The following is a 23,280-nucleotide window of genomic DNA, read 5'->3' on the forward strand; positions in this document are numbered from 1 at the left end:
CATAGGTAAAGTGCTTACCAAAAAATCCCACAACCTCTGTACATTGCACTCAGGGCCGGTCCTAGCTACAATCGGGTCTCGGGGCAAACGTAACCTGGGGCCCCCGTGAACTCTGACAAGGTGAGTGTACACTCATCCCCACTGTCTCCATATTGCTGCGGGGGCAGAGGGAGTGCGGGGGGCAGGTAGCTCAGACACATTTTAGTAGGGTGATGGGGTCACTTGGGGGTTCCTATGGATGCTGGGGCCCTGGGGTGATTGCGCCCTTTGCCCCTATGGTAGCGCCAGCCCTGATGACACTCACGTGAGAAATAATGATGGCCTGTACGATGACACCCAGCTAGTTTCACAATGTGTAATTCCTCTATGGCTTTTCTTTCACTCAGACCAGACAATGGCGATGGGGATAACTGGGACTCTCCTGCTGGCTGTGTGCATCAGTCTCATTGTCTACTTCTTTACCAAGAAGAGGAAAATGAGGTGGAAGAACATGCCTCCAGGTCCTCCTCCACTGCCAATACTGGGCACCATAATGCACATGAGCACCAAGGAAATGCCACAGTCTTTGGTAAAGGTGAGCATGAAAGTATGGACTGTACTGAAGTGAATGGTGACTCTAAAGTGAATCTAAACTTCAGCTCTGTATATTGGAAGGACTAATCACAAGCATAATTTCATCTCTGCAGTCTTAGGATTAATGCATTTATGCTCTTGCCCTGTGAAGGTATTTACTTATCCAGCAAGATGAAAAGTTCTGGGCAGGCTGTACTGCATGCAGATTCCATGCTTGCAATAATTGTACAATCTGAGCCTACAGTCAGTTTTGGAATTTCAAACGTGGTGCAAGCTGAAATGGAGAAATAATGTAATATCGTTACATTGAAAATATACATGTACAGCACTGCTATGGTTACAGTACTTTTACAAACAAAGGCAAAGATTCTCTTTTTCAGTATTATAGTTCTGCTGACATTATTTAGTGTTGATACATCACACAACATATTAAGTGAAGGAAACACATACGCTCCGTGTTTGTTTGTTTGATCTTGTGGATGTCTATGTCTTTTTGTGGATTTTTGCAATTAAGTTATCAGGCTTTTTACAAACTCATCTGAAGTCTGGGGATCCTTCTCGGTCCTTTATAGATTATAGACTTGGGAGGCACAACCACATCCCTTTAACCCCCTCCCCCCCCCTCCCCCCCCCCCCCAGATCTGAGTTTAAAGAGAAATTGTAACCAAGAATTGAACTTTATCCCAATCAGTAGCTGGTACCCCCTTTCCCACCAGAAATCTTTACTTTTTCTCAAACAGGTTATCAGGGGACTCTGTATGGCTGATATTGTTGTGACCCCTCCTACAGTGTGATGTCAGCACCATGTTCCTGACAGTTTCCTGTCTGTGAACCTTGTTGCATTGTGGGAAATAACAGCTGTTTCCAACTGCCAAAAAAGCAAGCAGCATCTCCTTCCGCTGACATCACCTGCCAGCAGTAAAATGTCACCATGTGATAAATGTCAGAATGTATATCAGGGAGAGGAAAGATTTGTCAATGGGCAAGCACTGATTAAATAATTTATACATAATTATTGTACAAATGAAGCACTTTTTTATTATAATATTTTCACTGGAGTTCCTCTTTAAGCTAGCCACTACTTCAGTGCAGAGGCTGATGGGTGGTCAAGTGGTTGTTGTCAAAAATGCAGTTGTAGTCCATGTGCCAGGATATAGACTGCTTTACAATCAGTGATAACTTTCTGCAAGTGGCATAGCAATAGGGGATACAGAGATTGCGACTGCACCGGACCCCTGGACCAGAGGGGCCCACTGAGGGCCCTCCATCATCCATCTTATTAGTTTTTTATTGGTACTATTCTGGTAATGGACACCTCTATATGTGCATTGCATTGTGGTAATCCTTACTTACACCTCTCTGACACTGCAGCTGTCCTTGGTAGGTGTTGGGGCTCCATATCAATAGAGTGCATGGGGCCCCAAGTAAAACTCACACTGGGGCCCCAGGTTCCTTATTTACGCCACTGCTTTCTGCACTTCATTTTCACTACCAGCACTGCACACATTTTGTAAACTTGTAAACAATGCAGCCTTACCCTTAGTGAGCAGTGGGTCATGTTTGAAACAGGTTCACTTTATCAGTCCAGCTTGCACCAGTGATATGCAGGGGGTAATCACAAACTTACCTTTGGAGAGGGAAGGCTATGTATTCTGTAGAGCCTTTATGTTTGTATCACTGTCCCTTTGTTCCAGCGCTGTAACCCATTTCATTCATTTGAGCAACTGATCTATTACACCATTGAGGAACCTCAGAAGCACTCCCGTTCCTGAGTGCTTCCAAAGATGGGTCACTCTCACGCGCACTTGTGCATGCGCAGTATGGAGCCACCCGTCTTCAGAAGCAGCACTGCTCTTATACCCCTTTTCAAAATCCGGATTGGATCCGGATACCCAGATATCCGATCCGGGTCGGATATCCGAGTTCAAAATTTTCTGATCCGAATCGGATTTCCAACCCCAGTATCCGGGGTATCCGGGCAAATTCGGATATCTGGATAGAAAAAGTGGCCTTTAAATTGCATTAAAAACGTTTTTTAGGGTAAATGAGGCATGTAGCATCATTATTTTTTAAAGGGAAACACTAATTGATGATGTGGGGACTTAAAATCCCCCCCCCCCAAAAAAAAAAAATTGGCTGTCAATTAACATCAGGACTAGGTTCCAGACAGCGGTCGTGCAGCCCACATTGTGTCCAAAGTCCAACCGCACAACTGGGACATGGCAGTTTTCAGCCCAGACACCTCCAAAAAATTATGCAGCCCACAGCAATTGTGTTTTGGGTTAAATATAGGTGGTATCAGCACAGCAGCAGTGGCTTGTGGCACCCTGGCAGTAGGAGCAGCAAAGGCAGCAGGAGCAGGGCAATGCAGCAGCAGCAGGTGTAACGTCTGCCAGGAGCATGCCGGATGTGGCACTTGGCAGTGGCACTTGGCACGTGGCACTTGGCATGTGGCACTTAGCACGTGGCACTTTGCACGTGGCACTTTGCACTTGGCACGTGGCACTTTGCATGTGGCATGTGCCAAGTGCCACCTGCCACATGCAAAGTGCCATGTGCAAAGTGCCACCTGCCATGTGCAAAGTGCTACGTGGCAAGTGCAAAGTGCCAAGGGCCACGTGCCAAGTGCCACATGCCCAGTGACAGCAGAGGATAAGCCACTAACTGTCACACTGGCACTGCTCATCAGCACAGCAGTTCTGTAGTAAGCTAACACAGTAGTACTACTACTCTAACAACTACTAGCACTGACTGCAGTATTACAGTACTAACTACACAATAGCACAGTAATCCTATTCCCTAATCTCTAACCTAACCTATACTGCAGCTAGCTAAGGCTAATAGCTGGCCAGCAGGCAGCGTGCTGCTCATCCAGATTCCGGATATCCTGGTAACCCGGATATCCAGCTATCCGATTCGGACTTCTGTGGAAATCCGGATAGCTATCTGCAAATAGTTGGGTGGCAATGCGGATATCTGCGTATATCCGCAGAAATCCGACTATTGAGATACTGTAACTAAGTAGATGATGTCCAGGACGTCATTGAGCCAATCAGAGGGCTACCAGCAGAAGCCCTAGCCAATCATACAACAGGAACAAGGAAATCACCTCACCTTGGGTATAACCAACAATAAGTTGGCCAGCCGGTGCTCAGTGTCATGCAGGTCCACCACACCTGCAAACGAACAGGCAACAACGAAAGGAAGACACGGCACTCAGGAGCTGTGTGCAGCAACAAGCTGTATTGAAGGTGTACTGTCTGCTTCAATACAGCTTGTTGCTGCACACAGCTCCTGAGTGCCGTGTCTTTTTTTCGTTGCTAGCAGCCAATCAGAGGGCTACCAGCAGAAGCCCTGTTCAGAAGCACTTGGGGACACAAATGCTTCCAAGGGCTCCTGGAGGCAGCAAGTCTGATTCAGGGACAGCGCTGGAACGCGGGGATCTTGAGAAGAACAGGAAGGCTCTACAGGATCCAAAGTCTTCCCTCTCTGTAGGTAAGTATCTGACTTTTTTTTAATTTTACTTCAGATTTGCTTTAAAGGCATACTGAAGCCTGGAATAAAAAAAGTCAGTTTTACTCACCTGGGGCTTCTACCAGCCCCCTGCAGCCGTCGTGTGCCCTCGCAGTCACTCACGGATCCTCCTGTCTGCCAGCTAGTTTAGTTTTCGGCCAACATACTCACTGCACCTGTGCCGGCCTGGCCATGCATCTCCTTCTTTGCGTTCCCGTCCACAATAGCATCCTGCTCAGGTGCAGGACGCTATTGTGGACGGGAACACGAAGAAGGCTATGTATGGTCGAGCCTGTTGGCGAAACTAAACTAGCTGGTGGCGGGGGACAGGAGGATTTGTGAATGACTGCGAGGGAACGGGACGGCTGCAGGGGGCTGGTAGAAGCCCCAGGTGAGTAAAACTGATTTTTTTTTATTCCAGGCTTAAGTATCCCTTTAAGTAGCAGCTAATAAATGTACACAGATGCAAATTAACTGATAAGCTATTGCCAATTGTCGGTATGTCGATTAGCCCATCATCAGAATGGTTCCAGCAATGGCCCTGATTCACCAATCTGCAGTAAGATTGCCATGCACAAGTTGCACACTGTGATTTAATTAGTACAAATATCTGGGGTCTCAAGATTGCTGAATTTGTCTTGTTTGGGGCCTCATGATTTGTTGGGGGCCTCATGATTGCTGAATTTGTCTTGTTGGGGGCCTCATGATTGCTGAATTTGTCATGTTGGGGGCCTCATGATTGATGAATTTGTCTTGTTGGGGGCCTCATGATTGCTGAATTTGTCTTGATAGGGGCCTCATGATTGCTGAATTTGTCTTGTTGGGGGTCACATGATTGCTAACTGCGAGACTATGGGAAAAGCTGAATCATCATCATATGAGACAATAGCATTAAACCTACTTTTTTAGCTTTTTAAAACAGAAAATAAAACTGGGAGGTTCTAAAAAAAATTGAATACATTTTTTCAGGAGTAGGATGGATGAAATTGTTTATCTTCACAGTTTGTTTTCAACTTGTATTTTCCATAATGTTCATGTATGAGTTAAAACGTTTATACAGTATTTAGTTTAAATTGCTGTTTCTACTTTGCGATAGAGTGACTTTTGGGTTGCAGTTTGGGCACTCCGCCTCCAAAAGGTTCGCTACCACTGTCCTAATCTAATGTCCCACCATTGCTAAGTTCATGTAAATTTGTCTCCACCTATGACCACACCCACATTCTGGTCCATGGCCACACCCATTTTTCGGCGCGGCTCGCTTTACAACATAACCCTCATATTTTTCGGCGCGCTAGCTGCAATGTGCTGATCTTTGCTGCCTACCGCATGTACAGTATAAGCTGTTCTCTAGTGCCTGCACTGTGTGCTGATCTACCTCCAGTGTGTACTGTGCCTTTACTGATTGTAAACCAGCTGTATTGTATGCTGATCCCTGCTACTTTCAGTATGTACAGTATTAGCTGTAAAGCCTGGTACACACATACAATTTTGATTAGCCAATTTTAGCTCTGTTCATCAAATTCATTGTCTGTTGGCCCACTTGCTGCATGGGGTTGGTAAAATTGGTCAGTGATTGACCAATCAAAATTGTATGTGCGTATACATTTTTGATCTATGCCTATACTGATTGTAAATTATCTAAATAAAGGACAGGGGGCTCCATCCATTATTTAGATGGGCAGGCCTGTTATCTGTAGCTTACACTGCTGCTAAGTTCATGTACATTTGGCCCCACCCATGGCCACACCCACTCACTGCATGGCCACGCCCTTTTTTGCTGCGGTGCACTTTGCACGCCGCATATACCCACCACCTGGTTCCCACAGATGCCCCCAATCTCCAAGGACCCTAGGAATGCCCATGTTTGTAGGTTCCACCCTTTTTTCTGAATATCAATCCCAGTCACCCAGTGACCAACTGTGCAAATTTTGAGAACCCTACCATTAACGGTGTAAGAATGGCTGCAGTTTACATTTTCCCAGTGAAATTTGTATTTGTCTCCACCCACTTTTTGGTTATGGGGATAAAAAGTATCCTATAGGTTATTCCAGGTAATGTACTATGGGTGTGCCAAATTTCATTCAAATCCGTTCAGCCATTGTTGCGTGATCGAGTAACAAACATCCAAACTGCCAAACTTTTGCATTTATAATATAATGGTGGCCATACATGGTACAATTTTTTCATACAATCTTACCATTTCTATGTAATATAAGGGAACTGCAGTTGGCTGATGGTGTAATGGTTAAGGGCTCTGTCTCTGACACAGGAGACCAGGGTTCGAATCTCGGCTCTGCCTGTTCAGTAAGCCAGCACTAATTCAGTAGGAGACCTTTGGCAAGTCTCCCTTACACTGCTACTGCCAATAGAGCGCGCCCTAGTGGCTGCTGCTCTGCTCTGGCGCTTTGAGTCCGCAAGGAGAAAAGCGCAATATAAATGTTATTTGTCTTGTCTTGTCTAAATGTATCCTTTCAGTATATTCACTTAATGTACCCTTATACTACATAGAAATGGTAAGATTGTATGAAAAAACTGTACCATGTATGGCCACCTTTAGTGAGATGACTAACTGAAAACGGTCACATGGTTTGCACCGTTATTCATTTTTAAGACTTATTTCACATCCTAGCACACTAAAAATAGGGAAGAGGGGAGATATGGGCTTTAAAATATTTGACTTATTGGGAGCTTTAATTATAGAAGTTGTTTAAAACATAAAACTATTGTCCTGCTAAGTTGTTAGCATTATTTCACTTTTTGTTTCAGCTGAGTAAGCAGTATGGACCAGTATTCACTATATACATGGCTAATGACCCAATGGTGGTGCTATCGGGTTATGAATGTGTGAAGGAGGCCTTAGTAGACCGCAGTGATGCCTTCACTGCCAGGGCAAGCATGGAATTAGCCTTTTTGATTTTCAAAGATTATGGTGAGTTCTACTGAAATATTGTCATGTTTTTGTTAAAATAGTTAATATAAATAATAATACTGTAACATGACAGGACTAGGAGCAATGCTAATATGTGTAAAATAATCATTTGTTTATATTCTCCATCAAATTTAACAAAATGCTGATGAAATGGTTTTTACTAGGGATGCTCACCGCATTCCGCAGAATTCCGTTTTCCGCAATTCCGGCCGGAATTTGGTGGTTCCGTTCCGTCACATCGAAACAGAATTGCTATACTGTTCCGACGGAATTTCGTAATTGCTATGCGTAATTCCGGCGGAATGCGGATTTTTGTACGCCAATCACAAGGAAGCCCCTTAAAGTGAAAACAACCGGATTTCTGCATGAAAATAGGAATTTTTGCACCAATCAGAGGCTTACAAAAAACAACCAAATGGATTTCTGCATGAAAATCAGATTATTTCAGCACCAATAGTTTTCAAAGTTTGCATCCACATTGAAGTCTATTGCGGTTCGCGAAAGTTCGCGCGAACCGAAAATTGGAGGGTCGGGCCATCTCTACCAGCTTATCGCAACCCCCCATGGCCAGGCGGTGCGCTACCACCACTTCTGCTGCCTGAGGAACCCACCTCACTCCGCCTCATGGGCAACCCGGGGCTGAAAGGCCGTCATCAAGCCCTTGTTGACGTGCCTGTGCAGTAGTATGAACCCGGTCAGACTCATTTTTTTTAGACAAAGGCCACACTCGTTCACACAAACTTCCATGGGGTCCTAGCATCCAGGAGGCATCTGGAGCTATATTTGTCATTCAAACCTGACATGACACACCCCATATTCCAAAAATAAACACATGCTTAGCTGAGCTTCAGGAGTGGATGAATAAAAGCTGACTTAAATTAAATGCTGACAAAAGGGAGGTTCTTGTCATCGGAAGATCCAGCGACTAGCAGAAAAGATGCTCCAGACACAGTCAACACCACTGAGGGTAGGGAACTCCGACCTTACTAGCTCCAACACTGTGCGCAGCTTGGCTTTGCTGATTGATGGGGAATGAAACTTCAGAAATCAAATTCAGCTGTTGTGAAACACTCCTTGTTTCACCTAAGAAATATTGCAAAAATTAAACACCTCATTCCCTCAGAGGAACTTCCAACACTAGTTCACACCTTCATCACATCACAGCTGGACTATTACATTGCCCTCTATGCAGGCCTTCCAAATAAAGACCTACACTGCCTGCAGCTGGTACAGAATGCTGCCACAAGACTGTTAACAAGCCAACCCCACCATTACCACATAACACAAATCCTTTGCTCACTACACTGGCTACCCCCAAAATGAAAAATCCTTTTGAAAATTGGCATGCTAACATTCAAATTCCTACACAACCTAGGCCCTGCATACCTGAAGGCACACCTCCCACAACCTCAGGTCAAAAGAATCCAATAACTTGACCAAGTCCCGAGTCCAACTAAAAACCTTTGGAGCCAGAGCTTTCTGTCATGCTGCCCTTACCCTGTGGAATGCCTTGCCAAACTTAATCGAGACAGGTCCAACCCTGGACACGTTTAAATCAAAACTGAAAAGCCATCTGTTTAGTCTGGCATTTATGATCACATAACTTTTTACTCTGTACACATCACTATGTACTGATCTGAGACAAGCCTATGCGTTTTGGGTCCAGATGTTTCAGATGCGCTTTGTAGATGTTTCGTTGTTGTTGGAGAAGAACATGGGAAGATCCAAAGGCTTCCCTCTATCGAGGTAAGTATCTAACTTTTACTTTAGGTCACAGGTTTGCTTTAAAAGATAACTATACTTATAAACGTGCAGTTATCTAAAACCGGGTTCCATCAATCCCTTCACCTGATTCCTCACATTCTCAGGGACCAGGGTCTGTAACATTCTTTGTTTACATTCAACATTACCAATTCCTCCGACCACTAGCTATATGTTACTCTGTTACTACACAGAATGTGCTTTTCATCTCCATTTGTTGGGCCACTAGTTGGCACTGCTAAGTACAAAGCAGACAGACTTTGAATTTGTTTTAAGTAGGAAACCTCTTAAAACTGAAGTGCATGTGATATGAAGGCTGACATATTTAATGTTAACCAATACCAGTTCCCTGGCTGTCCTGCTGATCCTCTGCCTCTATTTTTTTCCAGCCATAGGCCCTGAATAAGCATGCAACAGATCAGGTGTTTCTGGCTTGGTTCAGGTATGATTCAGACTCTACTGATGCTACAACGATCAGCAGGACTACCAGACAATTGGTATTGTTTAAAGGGAAACAAATATGGAAGCCTCCATATTATACCTCTCAATTCAGATTCTCTTTAGGGTAGTTTCACACGTGTGGTGCAATTGACAGGTGGCATAAGTACCCTATCGCACCGCACTATTGCCTGTATTTTGTTTCCTGCGCCAGACAGCTTAACCCCTCCCCCAGCTTAGTGACATGCTTACTTCCAAGAAGGAAGGAAGTCACGTCCATTCCCACGCCACACCACCACCGTAATAATCTATAAAGATTGTTTGCAGTGCCATTGAGTCCCATAGAGTCATGCTCCGCCCAGTCCTGCCTGCACTTCTTGCCAGTGCACTGCAGTTTCTGCATGAAGCAGACCACATCTATCGCGTCGCACCGTAGGCAAGAATGGCCACTGCCATAAGCTGTTGTGGGAAAGTGGCAGAAGAGATTACCGTGACGTGATGCTGTTTGTGTGAGAGGACACTCAAAGAAAGTATTATTATCCCTGAAGTTGTGCACTTGTTTCTCAATTCATCTCTGATTTAAAGAGAAACTCCGACCAAGAATTGAACTTTATCCCAATCAGTAGCTGATACCCCCTTATACATGAGAAATCTATTCCTTTTCACAAACAGACCATGGCTGATATTGTGGTGAAACCCCTCCCACGAGAAACTCTGAGTACGTACTCCTGGCAGTTTGCTGTCTGTGAACCCTGTTGCACTGTGGGAAATAGCTGTTTACAGCTGTTTCCAACTGCCAAAAAAGCATGCAGCAGCTACATCACCTGCCAACAGTAAAAATGTCACCATGTAATACATGACAGAATGCAAACCAGGGATTTAAAAGATTTTACAATAGGCAAACATTGACTAAATCATTTATACACAAATATTGTAAAAATGAAGCACTGTTTTTATTACATTATTTTCACTGGAGTTCCTGTTTAAGTAAGTGACATAAGCTGGATGTTGAAACGCTTGCTAAAGTATAAAGTACAAATTTATTCTTATCAGTTCCCCATCCAATTACACTTTCTGCAGGCCTGCAAATCCTACTAACATTTGTGTAGGAAATGATTTGGGATGGTTTGCCTTTTCCTTATGAGCCTTCCCTACAGAGCAAAATAATGCAAACACCTGAGGCAGATGTGTGACACACGGGGCAGAGCCTGATCTAAAACTCAGGCTGTAGCCACTTTCCTTCACATTGGGAGTGCAATATTAAAATCAAGATTTTATGTGTTTTTTTAATAATATTACGCTATCCTTCAGTTAAGTTTCAGTAATATTTTGCTTTATGGTGTGTCGGTTATTAACCTTTAGCATCCAATTCTGGTGGTAGGCCGATGTTGCCACCTTAAAGTGGACCCAAATAAAAAATACAAGATTTCAGAAATAAAATCTATTTTCTAAATTATAATAATAAATAGCAGCCTTTTTTCAGCTGCATGGTGACAAATATAAAATATTTTACATTTATTGGAGGAACCCCTCCCTTCCTTTCATATTGCCGGGACAGAATCCGGCAGACTTGTGGAGTAGGTGGTGTCCGGCAAAGGAGGAATTGCTAATGGCTGCCACCTGTATAAACCTAGTTATGGAAAGAGAAGGGTGAAAAGCATGCACTGAAATGCTCATAGGCTTGAATGAGTGTTTATTTATCTTTATATGTGTCAGAGTGGTGCAACTAAATATTTTGAATTAAAATAAATGTTTGGTTTGGGTCCGCTTTAAGCTTACAGGCACGCTGATTTTCCATCAGGGTTCCTTCCCTTTGCCTTTGGAATTCAACTGCCACCACAAGACAGCAGTGTTAGTTGTGAACCCTGAGTTACCCCAGTACTAGTTGCTATATCTAGGCTGTGTTTCTTTTTCCCCATCTAGGCTGTGTATCTTGTTTCCCCACCCAAGAAGGATTTTTAATGGGAGACTAGCAACTCCATACAGTTTTTGCTTTGCATTAGCCATCATGCTTGGAGTTCCTGTTAGGCCTTCATAGCTACCATAGCAGCACAGGACCCACCATACTTTACCCCAACAGGCAATCCCTTACTTAGTATGCTATCATTTTTTTCTCTGAGAAATATAACATCCACATGTGACAAATATAATCTGAAACAGAAGAAGGAAATGTATGGCTGGGTTTACAGGGTTTGACCCCAAAAGTAATTTTTGACTAAAATAACCGAGGTGGCATATGGAGGGTGAGTTTGATTACCCTTGGGTCATCCCCGGTGACCCTTCTCAGAAGAAACCCCCTCTACTGTCATGGTGGTAGGCGCTTCATGATTACTCATACAAACACAGGGGATGGACGAATCAGAGTAAGGAACAGCACTGTCCTGATTCTGCCTATGCAAATATAAGAGAGTATTCTGATAAGATTTTTTTCTTGTGAATAATGGAAGGTGTGGCCTTAAGTAACGGCGAACGCTGGAAGCAGATGAGACGCTTCTCTCTCACCACTCTGAGGAATTTTGGAATGGGGAAGCGAGGCATTGAGGAGCGGATCCAGGAAGAGGCTCATTACCTTGCAGAAGCTTTCAGGAAAAATGGAGGTAGGTGAGATCTTCTGTATGCCAGTAGCTCCATCACTGTGGTTGATAAGGCTCAGGGCCAAGTGGAATGGATGGCTAAGGCTCTGCATATATGAAAGAAAGACTGAGATTGAGGTTTTTTTTTTTATTATTGCTTAAACTATATACTCAATGACGCAGGAAGACGAGCATTCCTCCGATAGCTGGAGAAGTGTCTGGAGTGTCTGTGTTTGAAGCATTGCTATTGAAATCCTATTTTTGAATATATGAATACTCCTTCACTGGAGCAAAACTGGTATATAAACAGATGGCTGGTGCCTGTAGTCCACCACTACTGTAATTACAGATCAAACGTAGCAAAGAAGAACATGCTACTCAAGGCTATAAGGCAACAAGCTGTATCGGAGCTCAAAAGGCAATACACTACTGTTACAATCTGCATCTGCTGGTAGATTCCTGTATGTACTACCTCTGCTTCACCAGCAGATGTCACCAGCCTCTATGAAGTTACAGCCTGAACTTTCCTCTGCCCACCAGCAGAGGGTGGACTCTCTGGAGATCTCTTCACAGACAGGAAGGAGGCCTGGACTGTCACATGGCCTTTCAGCATGGTATTTAGGCCACACCTGAACACTCAGAACTTGCTAGCTCTTTGTTCCTGATCCTAGCCATCCTGTCCGGAGTTCCCTGTTCCTGATTACCTTGTTCCTTGATTCCCTGCTGTATTGATCTCCCGTGTTTTGACCTTGTGCTTGTATACCGACTACTTTTTGCCTAGCGATTACTGTACTGTTTGATCTCCTGTGTATGACCTCTGCTTGCCGACTATTCGTGTGTCTCCTCCTCGATTGTAATCTGTATTTTGTATATATATTCCTAGGTTTATGTTGTATTACTATTCTGGATCCAGGGTCTGTGTGCACACAATTCTATACACTGGATCTACTCTGCATAGCTCGCTTATGCAGAGAGGTCCTTGTATAAACCCTGATTTTCATACCTTGTATGCTTATTGTATATATCTGCCAGTATTCTTTGATGCAGTGTGTTGTATGTGTGTAGAATACATTGCCTGCAAGTTGATACTGATTGTTTCTGTGCATGAGGTGAATGCACAGTATTTCTTTATTTTCATTTAATAATAAATCCTTATTATTCATTTACTCCTGGTTTGGCAGTCTTTTCCTAAACAGTGACATCTCTGCCTGGTTGCGGGTTTGTGCGTTGGTTTCTGTTTGCTCCAGGTGCAGCGCACAAACTCCATGCAAATTATAACAGAAGAGCTAGCCAAAACAATTTGTCACTAGGAAAAGGTCTGAGATCCTGTTTCTCCAGCCATGATTGACATGGATTTAAAACACCTGTCTGAATATGCTATTCTAGCAAGAGACAAAAGGAAACTTTGCTATTATACGTTTGCAGACGATTCATTTGAGGATCTGCAGCAGCTGATTTCATGGGTTCAGTCTGTGAGTAATGAAAGAACCTTTCCTTATGATTTAAAAGACTTTTTGTCGGTTTTGCATGAATGTTGTTCTGAAGCCCAACAAAATTCAGTTGCTTATTCCACAATGCATGTTCCGGGTAATTTATCAGGCCCCATTAATTGTCCTGCTGCCCCTTTGAATCAAGCCAAATCCTGGCCAGTAATTAACCAGATTCAATCAAGCCCACTCATAATCCTGCTACTTCCATTAATACTGGAATCTCTTTTGTTTCAGCTATGGAAGTTGATTGGACTATTCAGCACAATAACTTCTACTCCTTGCTAGCAGAGGAAGACCAATATGAGTGTTATAAGGAATTGTCAGCATATTCCCGTGAAGAGTTAATGCAAATTGTTATGCACGTTAAATCTTTTATGCAGCAGGGCAACTCTGCAGAATCTGAGATGCAAGCATTGTTGCAGATTCTGCAAACCCTAATTGCAGTAAGAGACCCTTCTACCTCCTGGACTCAAGTTAGATCCCTGCCTGTCTATTGCAATAACAACTCCTCTTCAGTAATAAACCAAACCAAGCCAATTAAAACTAATCATATTCCTGTCACTTCCAAACAGACAGTTCAGTCCTGCAATTATGCTCAGGGTAATCTGCAAGCTCCCATTAAGAGTGATTGGGATCCCCCATTCAGTAGATGGGAAATTAATGCACTAAATGATAAATTAAAGTATGATTGGGAATCATTTAATGAATTCTATTCCACAAAAGAAAAGACATTTTTGGATGCATGTATAAAATCTGCAACTTCTCTGATGAACCTGAATGTTTGCAAGTCTGACCGTGTACTTCCTTTGATTGATGAATGGAAAAAGATTTTGCATAAAAAAGATCCTTCTGAGTTTTCTGGTAGTCAGTTTGTGCAGCATTCAGCAGCCAATGTTAACCCTGTCAGTTCCAGCAATAAGTTTGTCAGCTTTGATCCAGTATTCCATCCTGAACAGATTGATCAGATGTATGGTTACCTTAAGAGTGACTGGGATCGATTTCTTGAGTTCTATCTAGAAAAAGGGGATTCATATATATTTGCATGCATGCGTGCTGTCCAGTCTATGGTTGATCACAAGACTTGTAAATATGAATCAGGTTCTGGTCTAGTAATCGCTTGGCAAAGAATTTTGTCTCATTCTTATGATTATCAGAGCACACCACCTGTTAATTCTGCCCCAGGCATCAAGGGAGAGACATGCTCTCTGTCCTCAGTAACCTGTTCCACGGACTTGGAATTACCTGTATCCAAAAATCATAAAAGAACTGCTCCTTTACAAACTGCGGTTAGATCCACTCCATGGTCATTCCAGCTACCTACATCATACCTGCCCTGTTCTTCTGCACATCAGGACTTTGTTAAACTCACCCCTGCTTCCAGACTGAGTCAAAAATCTAAGTTCAAACGGAAATATTTTCCTACAGCCTCCATCCTTCCAGTTACCACCGCAAAGACTCCAACAGTTATGTTGCCAGTTTCCGCAGATCCACAAACTGTATCTTTACCGAAACATAATCCATCTTCACTCCAGCCTGCTGTCCCTGTTATGCCAGTTACCTCAGCTCTGCCTGTACCACTTACCTCAGTCGTGCCAGTTACTCCTGTCGTGCCAGCGCCAGTCTCCTCAGCCGTGCCAGTCTCCTCAGCCGTGCCAGTCTCCTCAGCCGTGCCAGTCTCCTCAGCCGTGCCAGTCTCCTCAGCCGTGCCAGTCTCCTCAGCCGTGCCAGTCTCCTCAGCCCTGCCTGTGCCAGTCTCCTCAGCCCTGCCTGTGCCAGTCTCCTCAGCCCTGCCTGTGCCAGTCTCCTCAGCCCTGCCTGTGCCAGTCTCCTCAGCCCTGCCTGTGCCAGTCTCCTCAGCCCTGCCTGTGCCAGTCAGCTCAGCAGTACCAGTGTCTGTAAGCTCAGCAGTACCAGTGTCCGTCGGCCCAATGTTTTCCCTTTCAGAAGATTTGGCAGTATCCTTGTCGGTCGGCTTGGCAGTGTCCCTGTTGGTCAGTTTGGCAGTGACCCAGTCAGACAGCTTGGCAGAACCTCTGTCAGTTGGTCCGGCAGTGGGTCCTCCAGACGTCTCAGCAAGTCTCCTGCCAGCTGCTCCGGCAAAGTCTCAGTCTGCCGTTCCAGCAGAATCGTACTCCACAGCTCAGCCAAAGGCCCAGCCGGGTGCTCGATCAGTTGGTCTGCCAGTTGCTCGATCTGAGGTTCAGCTAATAGCTCTGCCAAGGGTCTTGTCAGCTATGCAGCCAGTGGTCCAGCCAGTCGCTCAGCCAAAGGTCCAGCTTTCTCGAGTCTCTGCTGATGCCCTTTGCCCTTCAACTTCTGCTAGAGCACAGACTTATGCTGAGGCTCAACCCGCACAGATGTCTGACACTCAGGCACCACAGACCCCTGTTAATGCCCTGTTTCCACAGACTCCTGCTGAGATCCAGCTTCCTCAATGCTCGGCTGAAAGAGGGCTCCCACAGTCTTCTGCTGAGGCTAAGCGCACACTCATTTCTGCTGATGGCTTGTCCTCAAAGACATTTTCTGGTACTCAATTCCCACAGATTCTTCCAGATACCCTGCATTTACAAACTGTTGTCCAGTCTGCTGCTTTGCCTGCTCTATTGGAAAATGACTTTCAGTTTATCCATCCTGATGGCCTCCAGTCCGCTGTTCCCGATGGCCTCCAGTCCGCTGCTCCTGATGACCTACAGTCTGCTGTTTCTGCTCCTGATGACTTACAGTCTGCTGTTCCTGCTTCTGATAACCCACAGTCTGCTGTTCCTGCTCCTGTTGCCTCCAAGTCTGCAGTTCCTGCTCCTGTTGCCTCCAAGTCTGCAGTTCCTGCTCCTGTTGCCTCCAAGTCTGCAGTTCCTGCTCCTGTTGCCTCCAAGTCTGCAGTTCCTGCTCCTGTTGCCTCCAAGTCTGCAGTTCCTGCTCCTGTTGCCTCCAAGTCTGCAGTTCCTGCTCCTGTTGCCTCCAAGTCTGCAGTTCCTGCTCCTGTTGCCTCCAAGTCTGCAGTTCCTGCTCCTGTTGCCTCCAAGTCTGCAGTTCCTGCTCCTGTTGCCTCCAAGTCTGCAGTTCCTGCTCCTGTTGCCTCCAAGTCTGCAGTTCCTGCTCCTGTTGCCTCCAAGTCTGCAGTTCCTGCTCCTGTTGCCTCCAAGTCTGCAGTTCCTGCTCCTGTTGCCTCCAAGTCTGCAGTTCCTGCTCCTGTTGCCTCCAAGTCTGCAGTTCCCGCTCCTGTTGCCTCCAAGTCTGCAGTTCCCGCTCCTGTTGCCTCCAAGTCTGCAGTTCCCGCTCCTGTTGCCTCCAAGTCTGCAGTTCCCGCTCCTGTTGCCTCCAAGTCTGCAGTTCCCGCTCCTGTTGCCTCCAAGTCTGCAGTTCCCGCTCCTGTTGCCTCCAAGTCTGCAGTTCCCGCTCCTGTTGCCTCCAAGTCTGCAGTTCCCGCTCCTGTTGCCTCCAAGTCTGCAGTTCCCGCTCCTGTTGCCTCCAAGTCTGCAGTTCCCGCTCCTGTTGCCTCCAAGTCTGCAGTTCCCGCTCCTGTTGCCTCCAAGTCTGCAGTTCCCGCTCCTGTTGCCTCCAAGTCTGCAGTTCCCGCTCCTGTTGCCTCCAAGTCTGCAGTTCCCGCTCCTGTTGCCTCCAAGTCTGCAGTTCCCGCTCCTGTTGCCTCCAAGTCTGCAGTTCCCGCTCCTGTTGCCTCCAAGTCTGCAGTTCCCGCTCCTGTTGCCTCCAAGTCTGCAGTTCCCGCTCCTGTTGCCTCCAAGTCTGCAGTTCCCGCTCCTGTTGCCTCCAAGTCTGCAGTTCCCGCTCCTGTTGCCTCCAAGTCTGCAGTTCCCGCTCCTGTTGCCTCCAAGTCCGCAGTTGCTGCCGATGCCCTCCCGTCTGCTGCTTCTGCCGATGCCCTCCCATCTGCTGCTCCTGCTGGTACCTCTCCTGATGAGATCCTGTCTGGTACCTCTCCTGATGAGTTCCTGTCTGGTGCCTCTCCTGGTGGTATCCTGCTCCTCCTGTTTATGGCCATTATGCATCCCTTCCTGATGGCATCCAGTTTTCTGTTTTATTTGATGACCTCAGATGCCCTGCTCCTGTGGATGTCCAATCTATGGCTCTTCTTGGTGTCCTTCATTTTTTTTGTTTCACCCAAAGGTCTTCAGAGGGACTTGCAACATGTCCTATTGCCTCTGGGTCCTTTTGTCCAGTCAGCCTGGTAATACCCGGGTTGTGGCCTCATGTGCTGACCGATTTATGGCCTGCCTCTTTGCCAGTATTTTCTGGGACCCAGGTGGGCATAAGTCCAAATGGAGCATCCGGAGGCTGCTCCTTGAGGGGGGGGTAATGTTACAATCTGCATCTGCTGGTAGATTCCTGTATGTACTACCTCTGCTTCACCAGCAGATGTCACCAGCCTCTATGAAGTTACAGCCTGAACTTTCCTCTGCCCACCAGCAGAGGGTGGACTCTCTGGAGATCTCTTCACAGACAGGAAGGAGGCCTGGACTGTCACATGGCCTTTCAGCATGGTATTTAGGCCACACCTGAACACTCAGAACTTGCTAGCTCTTTGTTCCTGATCCTAGCCATCCTGTCCGGAGTTCCCTGTTCCTGATTACCTTGTTCCTTGATTCCCTGCTGTATTGATCTCCCGTGTTTTGACCTTGTGCTTGTATACCGACTACTCTTTGCCTAGCGATTACTGTACTGTTTGATCTCCTGTGTATGACCTCTGCTTGCCGACTATTCGTGTGTCTCCTCCTCGATTGTAATCTGTATTTTGTATATATATTCCTAGGTTTATGTTGTATTACTATTCTGGATCCAGGGTCTGTGTGCACACAATTCTATACACTGGATCTACTCTGCATAGCTCGCTTATGCAGAGAAGTCCTTGTATAAACCCTGATTTTCATACCTTGTATGCTTATTGTATATATCTGCCAGTATTCTTTGATGCAGTGTGTTGTATGTGTGTAGAATACATTGCCTGCAAGTTGATACTGATTGTTTCTGTGCATGAGGTGAATGCACAGTATTTCTTTATTTTCATTTAATAATAAATCCTTATTATTCATTTACTCCTGGTTTGGCAGTCTTTTCCTAAACAGTGACATCTCTGCCTGGTTGCGGGTTTGTGCGTTGGTTTCTGTTTGCTCCAGGTGCAGCGCACAAACTCCATGCAAATTATAACAACTACATGTTTCAGGCAGACACCTAGCTTACTCAAGTGCCTTTTGAGCGTGTTGCTATGTACAGTTTTTGAGTGGTGTGTCCTTCTTTTCCTACTAGCAGTCATATTTTTGAGGTGCCTAGATTTGTAGAACACTGTGGAAGGGTGGTGGGGTCCTGGGGAAGATATGGTCTTCCAGCAGCAAACTCCAGTTCTTTCTTTTTTTTTCTGGAGAATGTTAATGTTGGGGATTTCTTGAGAATGTTAATGTTGGGGATTGTCTTAGTAACTTTCCCCAATCAATTTCCACCCTCTTCCTTTCTTCTCCACCACCACACACACACACACACACACATACATTCATTACTTTGATATTATTTATGGGTGAAATTTGGACACTTGTCATGTTTAACTATTACCAGTTACCACAAACAAGCTGTTTTTTATGTCATTTCATTTTAATTTAGCCTTTTAACATTCATTCATTTTTATACATATTTGTATATGTTTTTAGGTAATTCTATTGAACATATCTAGTATAGTGAAGTGTTAATTGATTTTACGCTGTTAGAACCTGGCCAGCAAAGTATGCATCAATATTATTATTATCATAATATTTTATTCAACGTATTTTATTTTTTATTTCTAACCACTAGATGGTAGCATCTTAGTTGGTAACCTGTGATTGGTTCCATGGTTGCTGAGGGATCACAAATACATAGATTGACAACTGATAAAAGGGGGGAGGGGGTAATGGTGATATTATCCATTCCATGCTGAGGGGGCAAGAGTGGGCAGACAGGAAGGATAGAGGCTTGCCACCAGCAGCAGGGAATAGGAGATTTGAAGGTTCAGAGTGAAGCTTCCGTCCACAGCCAGGGCCGAAATGGCCCCAAAGGCCGGGGCCTTGGACGGCTGCAGCCTAAGGGGGCACCTGGACATGAAAAAGGGGCTGCTACATAATGAAAGAGAAGGCTGCAATGGGGAGCAACACATGGAAATGGAAGCTGATGCCTAAGGGAGTTGAACATGAAAGAGAGGGGCTGCAGTACAGGGATGTTACGGGGATGCACATAAAAATGGGAGGGGCACTACTGCACATGGAAGGGGAGACACAATATACTTACCCTAGGAGCAAAAAAAGTATAAATTCAGTCTTGTCCACAGCATCCATTTTAGATTCCCTAGCAGCCTTCTACATAAGGTGTGTGATGCTTACTCAAACATTGTAACTACATAAATGCAACTGAGCTCTGAGCATGGATACGGGCATTTTTAATAAAGATCATCCTATGAAAGGCACATTCTGCTTTTGATTATACATTCTCATGGTGTTCAACAACCTCTTGCAGGTAAATTGGGCACAAACTAAGGCACGCCCAGTGAATTGATTGCAGGCATAGGCTACAATGGTAGCACAAACTGCGTCTAGCAGCGATGATTGCTTTAGCTCTTTTGTTATTTTGCTTGTTTTAAATGGTATTTTGTTGTTGGAGGAAAGAGCAGAAAAGCTGAGGGTGAAAAGGAGCTTTAATATTTCATTTCTGTTTCTCTGTGTTTAGACTCCTTGTTCGATCCAACAGATCTGCTTCGTCTGGCAGTTTCCAACGTCATCTGCTCCGTTGTGTTTGGGGAGAGGTTTGATTATGAAGATGAGAAATTTATGAATCTGTTGAACTTGTTAGAAGAGATCTTTAACAAGCTTGCTTCTCCATGGGGTATTGTAAGTGCCTATGCTAATACTTCCAGGTAACTAATAGTGTAACTATTGGAGAGCAGACTCTATGACTGCAGAGGGGCCTAGAAACCCCCGTTTCTAACTCTACCTCTAATGCGGACCGCCCAGTTCTCCAGATTAAGTGTTGTTGAGCCCCCACCCCCCCTCCCCCATTTCAAGGGAGATATCATACTGGCCACACTTGTTGAATGAACCTTGGCAGATGAATATGTAGGCTTTGGGAATCACCACACAGGGGAAGAGGAAATGGGTGTGGGTGAGAAGAGAAGGACCCCACAAGGTTCAGCACTAACATTCTGATGGCTGGTGGTCTGTGTGCAGATATTGGTTTTAGGAAAAGCAACTTCAATATCTTAAAATACATGAAGTTCCAGGTAAGTTAAAGTTCCTTTTATGTGCACTTTAAACTGGAACTACAAGAGTAAGTTTGATTAGGGTTAGGTAATAATGTTTGGTTACGTCAGGGTAATTTGAACATGAGAGATAGGTCAATGGTAGAAAACAGGTCAGGTTATGAGAAAAATCAAGGTTGGTCTTAGCTTTTGGTAAAGAAAGTTCGTAGAGGGCTGTGGTTGGTAAATAGTAAAAGTAAGTGTTGAGCAGAGGAGGAATGAGGGCTCAATATTAGTATTTGGGTAGGTTGGGGTTCGGATACATTTGAGCAGGGGTAAATTTCAGGACATAGGGGTTATTCTTTAACCACAATATCCTGTGCCCAAATTGCTGTGTACCAGAATTATGGCACTGAGGCTATGCATACACTTTTTATAGCATATCTTAGGTACCAGTTAGAGAAAATTGTCTCTTTTCTACAGTCCTTCTACAGTCCTCCTCTCCTTGGTCCTATTCTGTAATCAAAATACTATCCGCATGGTCCAGATTTTTAGACAGAAAGATTGCAATCTCTGATAAAACCATCCCAAGCCTGCTTCCAACTGGCGGTGCTTTGCAACATATTGCAAAACACTGGCGATTTCCAAAACTGTGGAAGTCTGCAATTTTGTTGCAGCCTGATCGCAAGTGTTGCAGTGGAACCGTCCTCATAGGGTTCCAATGCCATAGCGATTCACCGGCAAACCAGAAATACTTCTAAAGGGCTGCTTGTGGGTTCCAGGCCTCACTCATTTCAGTAATTGTTTTGTAATGACTCACAAGTAACATTAAAAAATGTGTTTGTTTTCAACAGTTACTGAATTTGTTTCCAAAACTCCTTTACTGCTTACCGGGACCTCACCAGAAAGTCTTCAAAAATACTGATAAAATGAAAAAGTTCATTCTTCAATCTATAGAGTATCACAAGAAGACAATCGACATGAACTGCCCACGGGATTTCATTGACAGCTTCCTAATAAAGATGGTGGAGGTGATGTATAGAGTAACTGCTTCATCTTGTGGGCAAAGCAGCAGGAAAAAAAAGCAGTCATATGTAACCTTCTGTAAATTATCTAAAGGAAAAAAAATACAAACCGAAATTAAAAAGTATAAAATAACTAAAAAAATTAAATAAAATAATATAGTGGGAGGAAGTGAGTTAACAACATAAAAAGTATTTTCAAAAATATATATTTCAAATAAATAACAGTCCAACTTTGCAGTAATTGTTAAGATGGTCATACACTGATCGAAGTGGCTAACTAATAGATCCTTCTCAGATTGTGTGTGTGTGTACGCGCGCATGCGCATTGAGCTTGAGTCACTAAACCGTGATAACTCATATCATGGCCGTTATCGCACACATTTTCGTGTTTGTTCGCAATTGCGAATTTTCGCACGAAAAGTCGGAATTGCACGCGAAAGTCCGCGAACGCGCGGAAATGTGTGTGAAAACAGCCGTGATATGAGTAACGCCGCATAGGGGAATCAAGCCCATAGAGTGAAGGGGGGTCTGGCATTGGTTTTTAGCGTAGGGTTCGTGGGGTCCTTGTGGGTTATTCACATTTTCTAATGTGTTTACGTTATTGAAATTTGCTACAGAATCCCGTTGAGCACCAGCCCAATTACAGATTGTCATTTGTCTTTTAAGGGATGGTTAGATCGCACAACAGTAATATATACTGAGTATTTTTATTCAATTAAGGAAGAAAGTGCATTACTAGGGGCATTAATATTAAATAGTGGTGCTGCGGCCTTCCTGGCATCCAATGTAGTGTGTGAGTGAAGAAAGACAAACTAACCAGAATAGTGTGTGTTTGTATGTATGTATGGGAATTGACCGATTTAAACAAAACTTGCTATACAGGTCCCTTACTACCTGGAAAGATATTTTCTGGGGGTCTCACAGCCCCCCTGTACATCTGGGCGGAACCACTAACAGCCAATCAGATTTCATTCATTGACGTCAATGGGAAAATTTAAAAGGCTGCAATGCTCATAGTAATAAAGTTCCAAACTTGGCACAATCGGTCACTTGGTGACTGAGATGAAAAATTCAGGGAAAGTGGGTGGAGCATACAATAGCCAATCAAATTTCAACCGTTAATTTTAAATGGGAAAATGTTAACTTGGTCATTGACTAACTATGTGTAAAGGTTACAAAAAGTGGCCGGACCCAACAGTAACCAAATACATACCCGAGCTATGCTGGGGCTTCAGCAAGTTAAATAATAATGCGTAATCCAGTTAACATGACTGCAAAAGTAAATGGAGTAAACTACTAATGGAGAACATTTTGAATACTTTTTAGGCTCACTGCTATATTTCCATGATATCCACAGGAAAAGAACAATCCGAGCACTGAATTCCATTTTGATAACTTGATTGGGACAGTCACTGACCTGTTCTTTGCTGGAGTGGAGACCACCAGTGTTACCCTGAGGCATGCCTTCCTCATCCTGCTGAAACGAACCGATGTGACAAGTAAGGCATGATTACTGGAGCCATATTTATGTATATAGGACTTTTATTATAGACAAAACAATCATTATACCTTATGCCTAGAATTATTTTGAAGCAAAATACCTGCCAACACTACATACACTATGTAGTTGGTATATCTGCGCATAAACACGACCAACACACAAAACAAGCTGCCAAAGTCCTGTCCTCAGAAAAGACCTTCTGTGAATGTCCATTGATTAATTAAAGGGAACCTAAACCAAAGTAAAAAAAAGAGTTTCACTTAC

General features: G+C 44.4%; 1 protein-coding gene across 2 annotated transcripts in view; it reads left to right on the forward strand.

The window, feature by feature from the left end:
- The window catches only part of LOC137528924 (cytochrome P450 2A5-like), a 34,551-nt gene that overhangs the window by 3,891 nt on the left and 7,380 nt on the right, over window positions 1-23,280 (forward strand). Inside the window, exons 2-7 of one of the 2 annotated variants that reach the window (XM_068250691.1) lie at window positions 387-574; window positions 6,853-7,015; window positions 11,662-11,811; window positions 19,983-20,143; window positions 21,345-21,521; window positions 22,873-23,014. In XM_068250691.1, coding sequence (XP_068106792.1) covers window positions 395-574; window positions 6,853-7,015; window positions 11,662-11,811; window positions 19,983-20,143; window positions 21,345-21,521; window positions 22,873-23,014 — 973 coding nt within the window. In that variant the 5' untranslated portion in view covers window positions 387-394. The remainder of the gene's footprint in view (window positions 1-386; window positions 575-6,852; window positions 7,016-11,661; window positions 11,812-19,982; window positions 20,144-21,344; window positions 21,522-22,872; window positions 23,015-23,280) is intronic. The other variant, XM_068250692.1, reaches the window with a different exon arrangement.

Source organism: Hyperolius riggenbachi, chromosome 8 (genome assembly GCF_040937935.1).
Source record: "Hyperolius riggenbachi isolate aHypRig1 chromosome 8, aHypRig1.pri, whole genome shotgun sequence".
NCBI classification, from domain to species: domain Eukaryota; kingdom Metazoa; phylum Chordata; class Amphibia; order Anura; family Hyperoliidae; genus Hyperolius; species Hyperolius riggenbachi.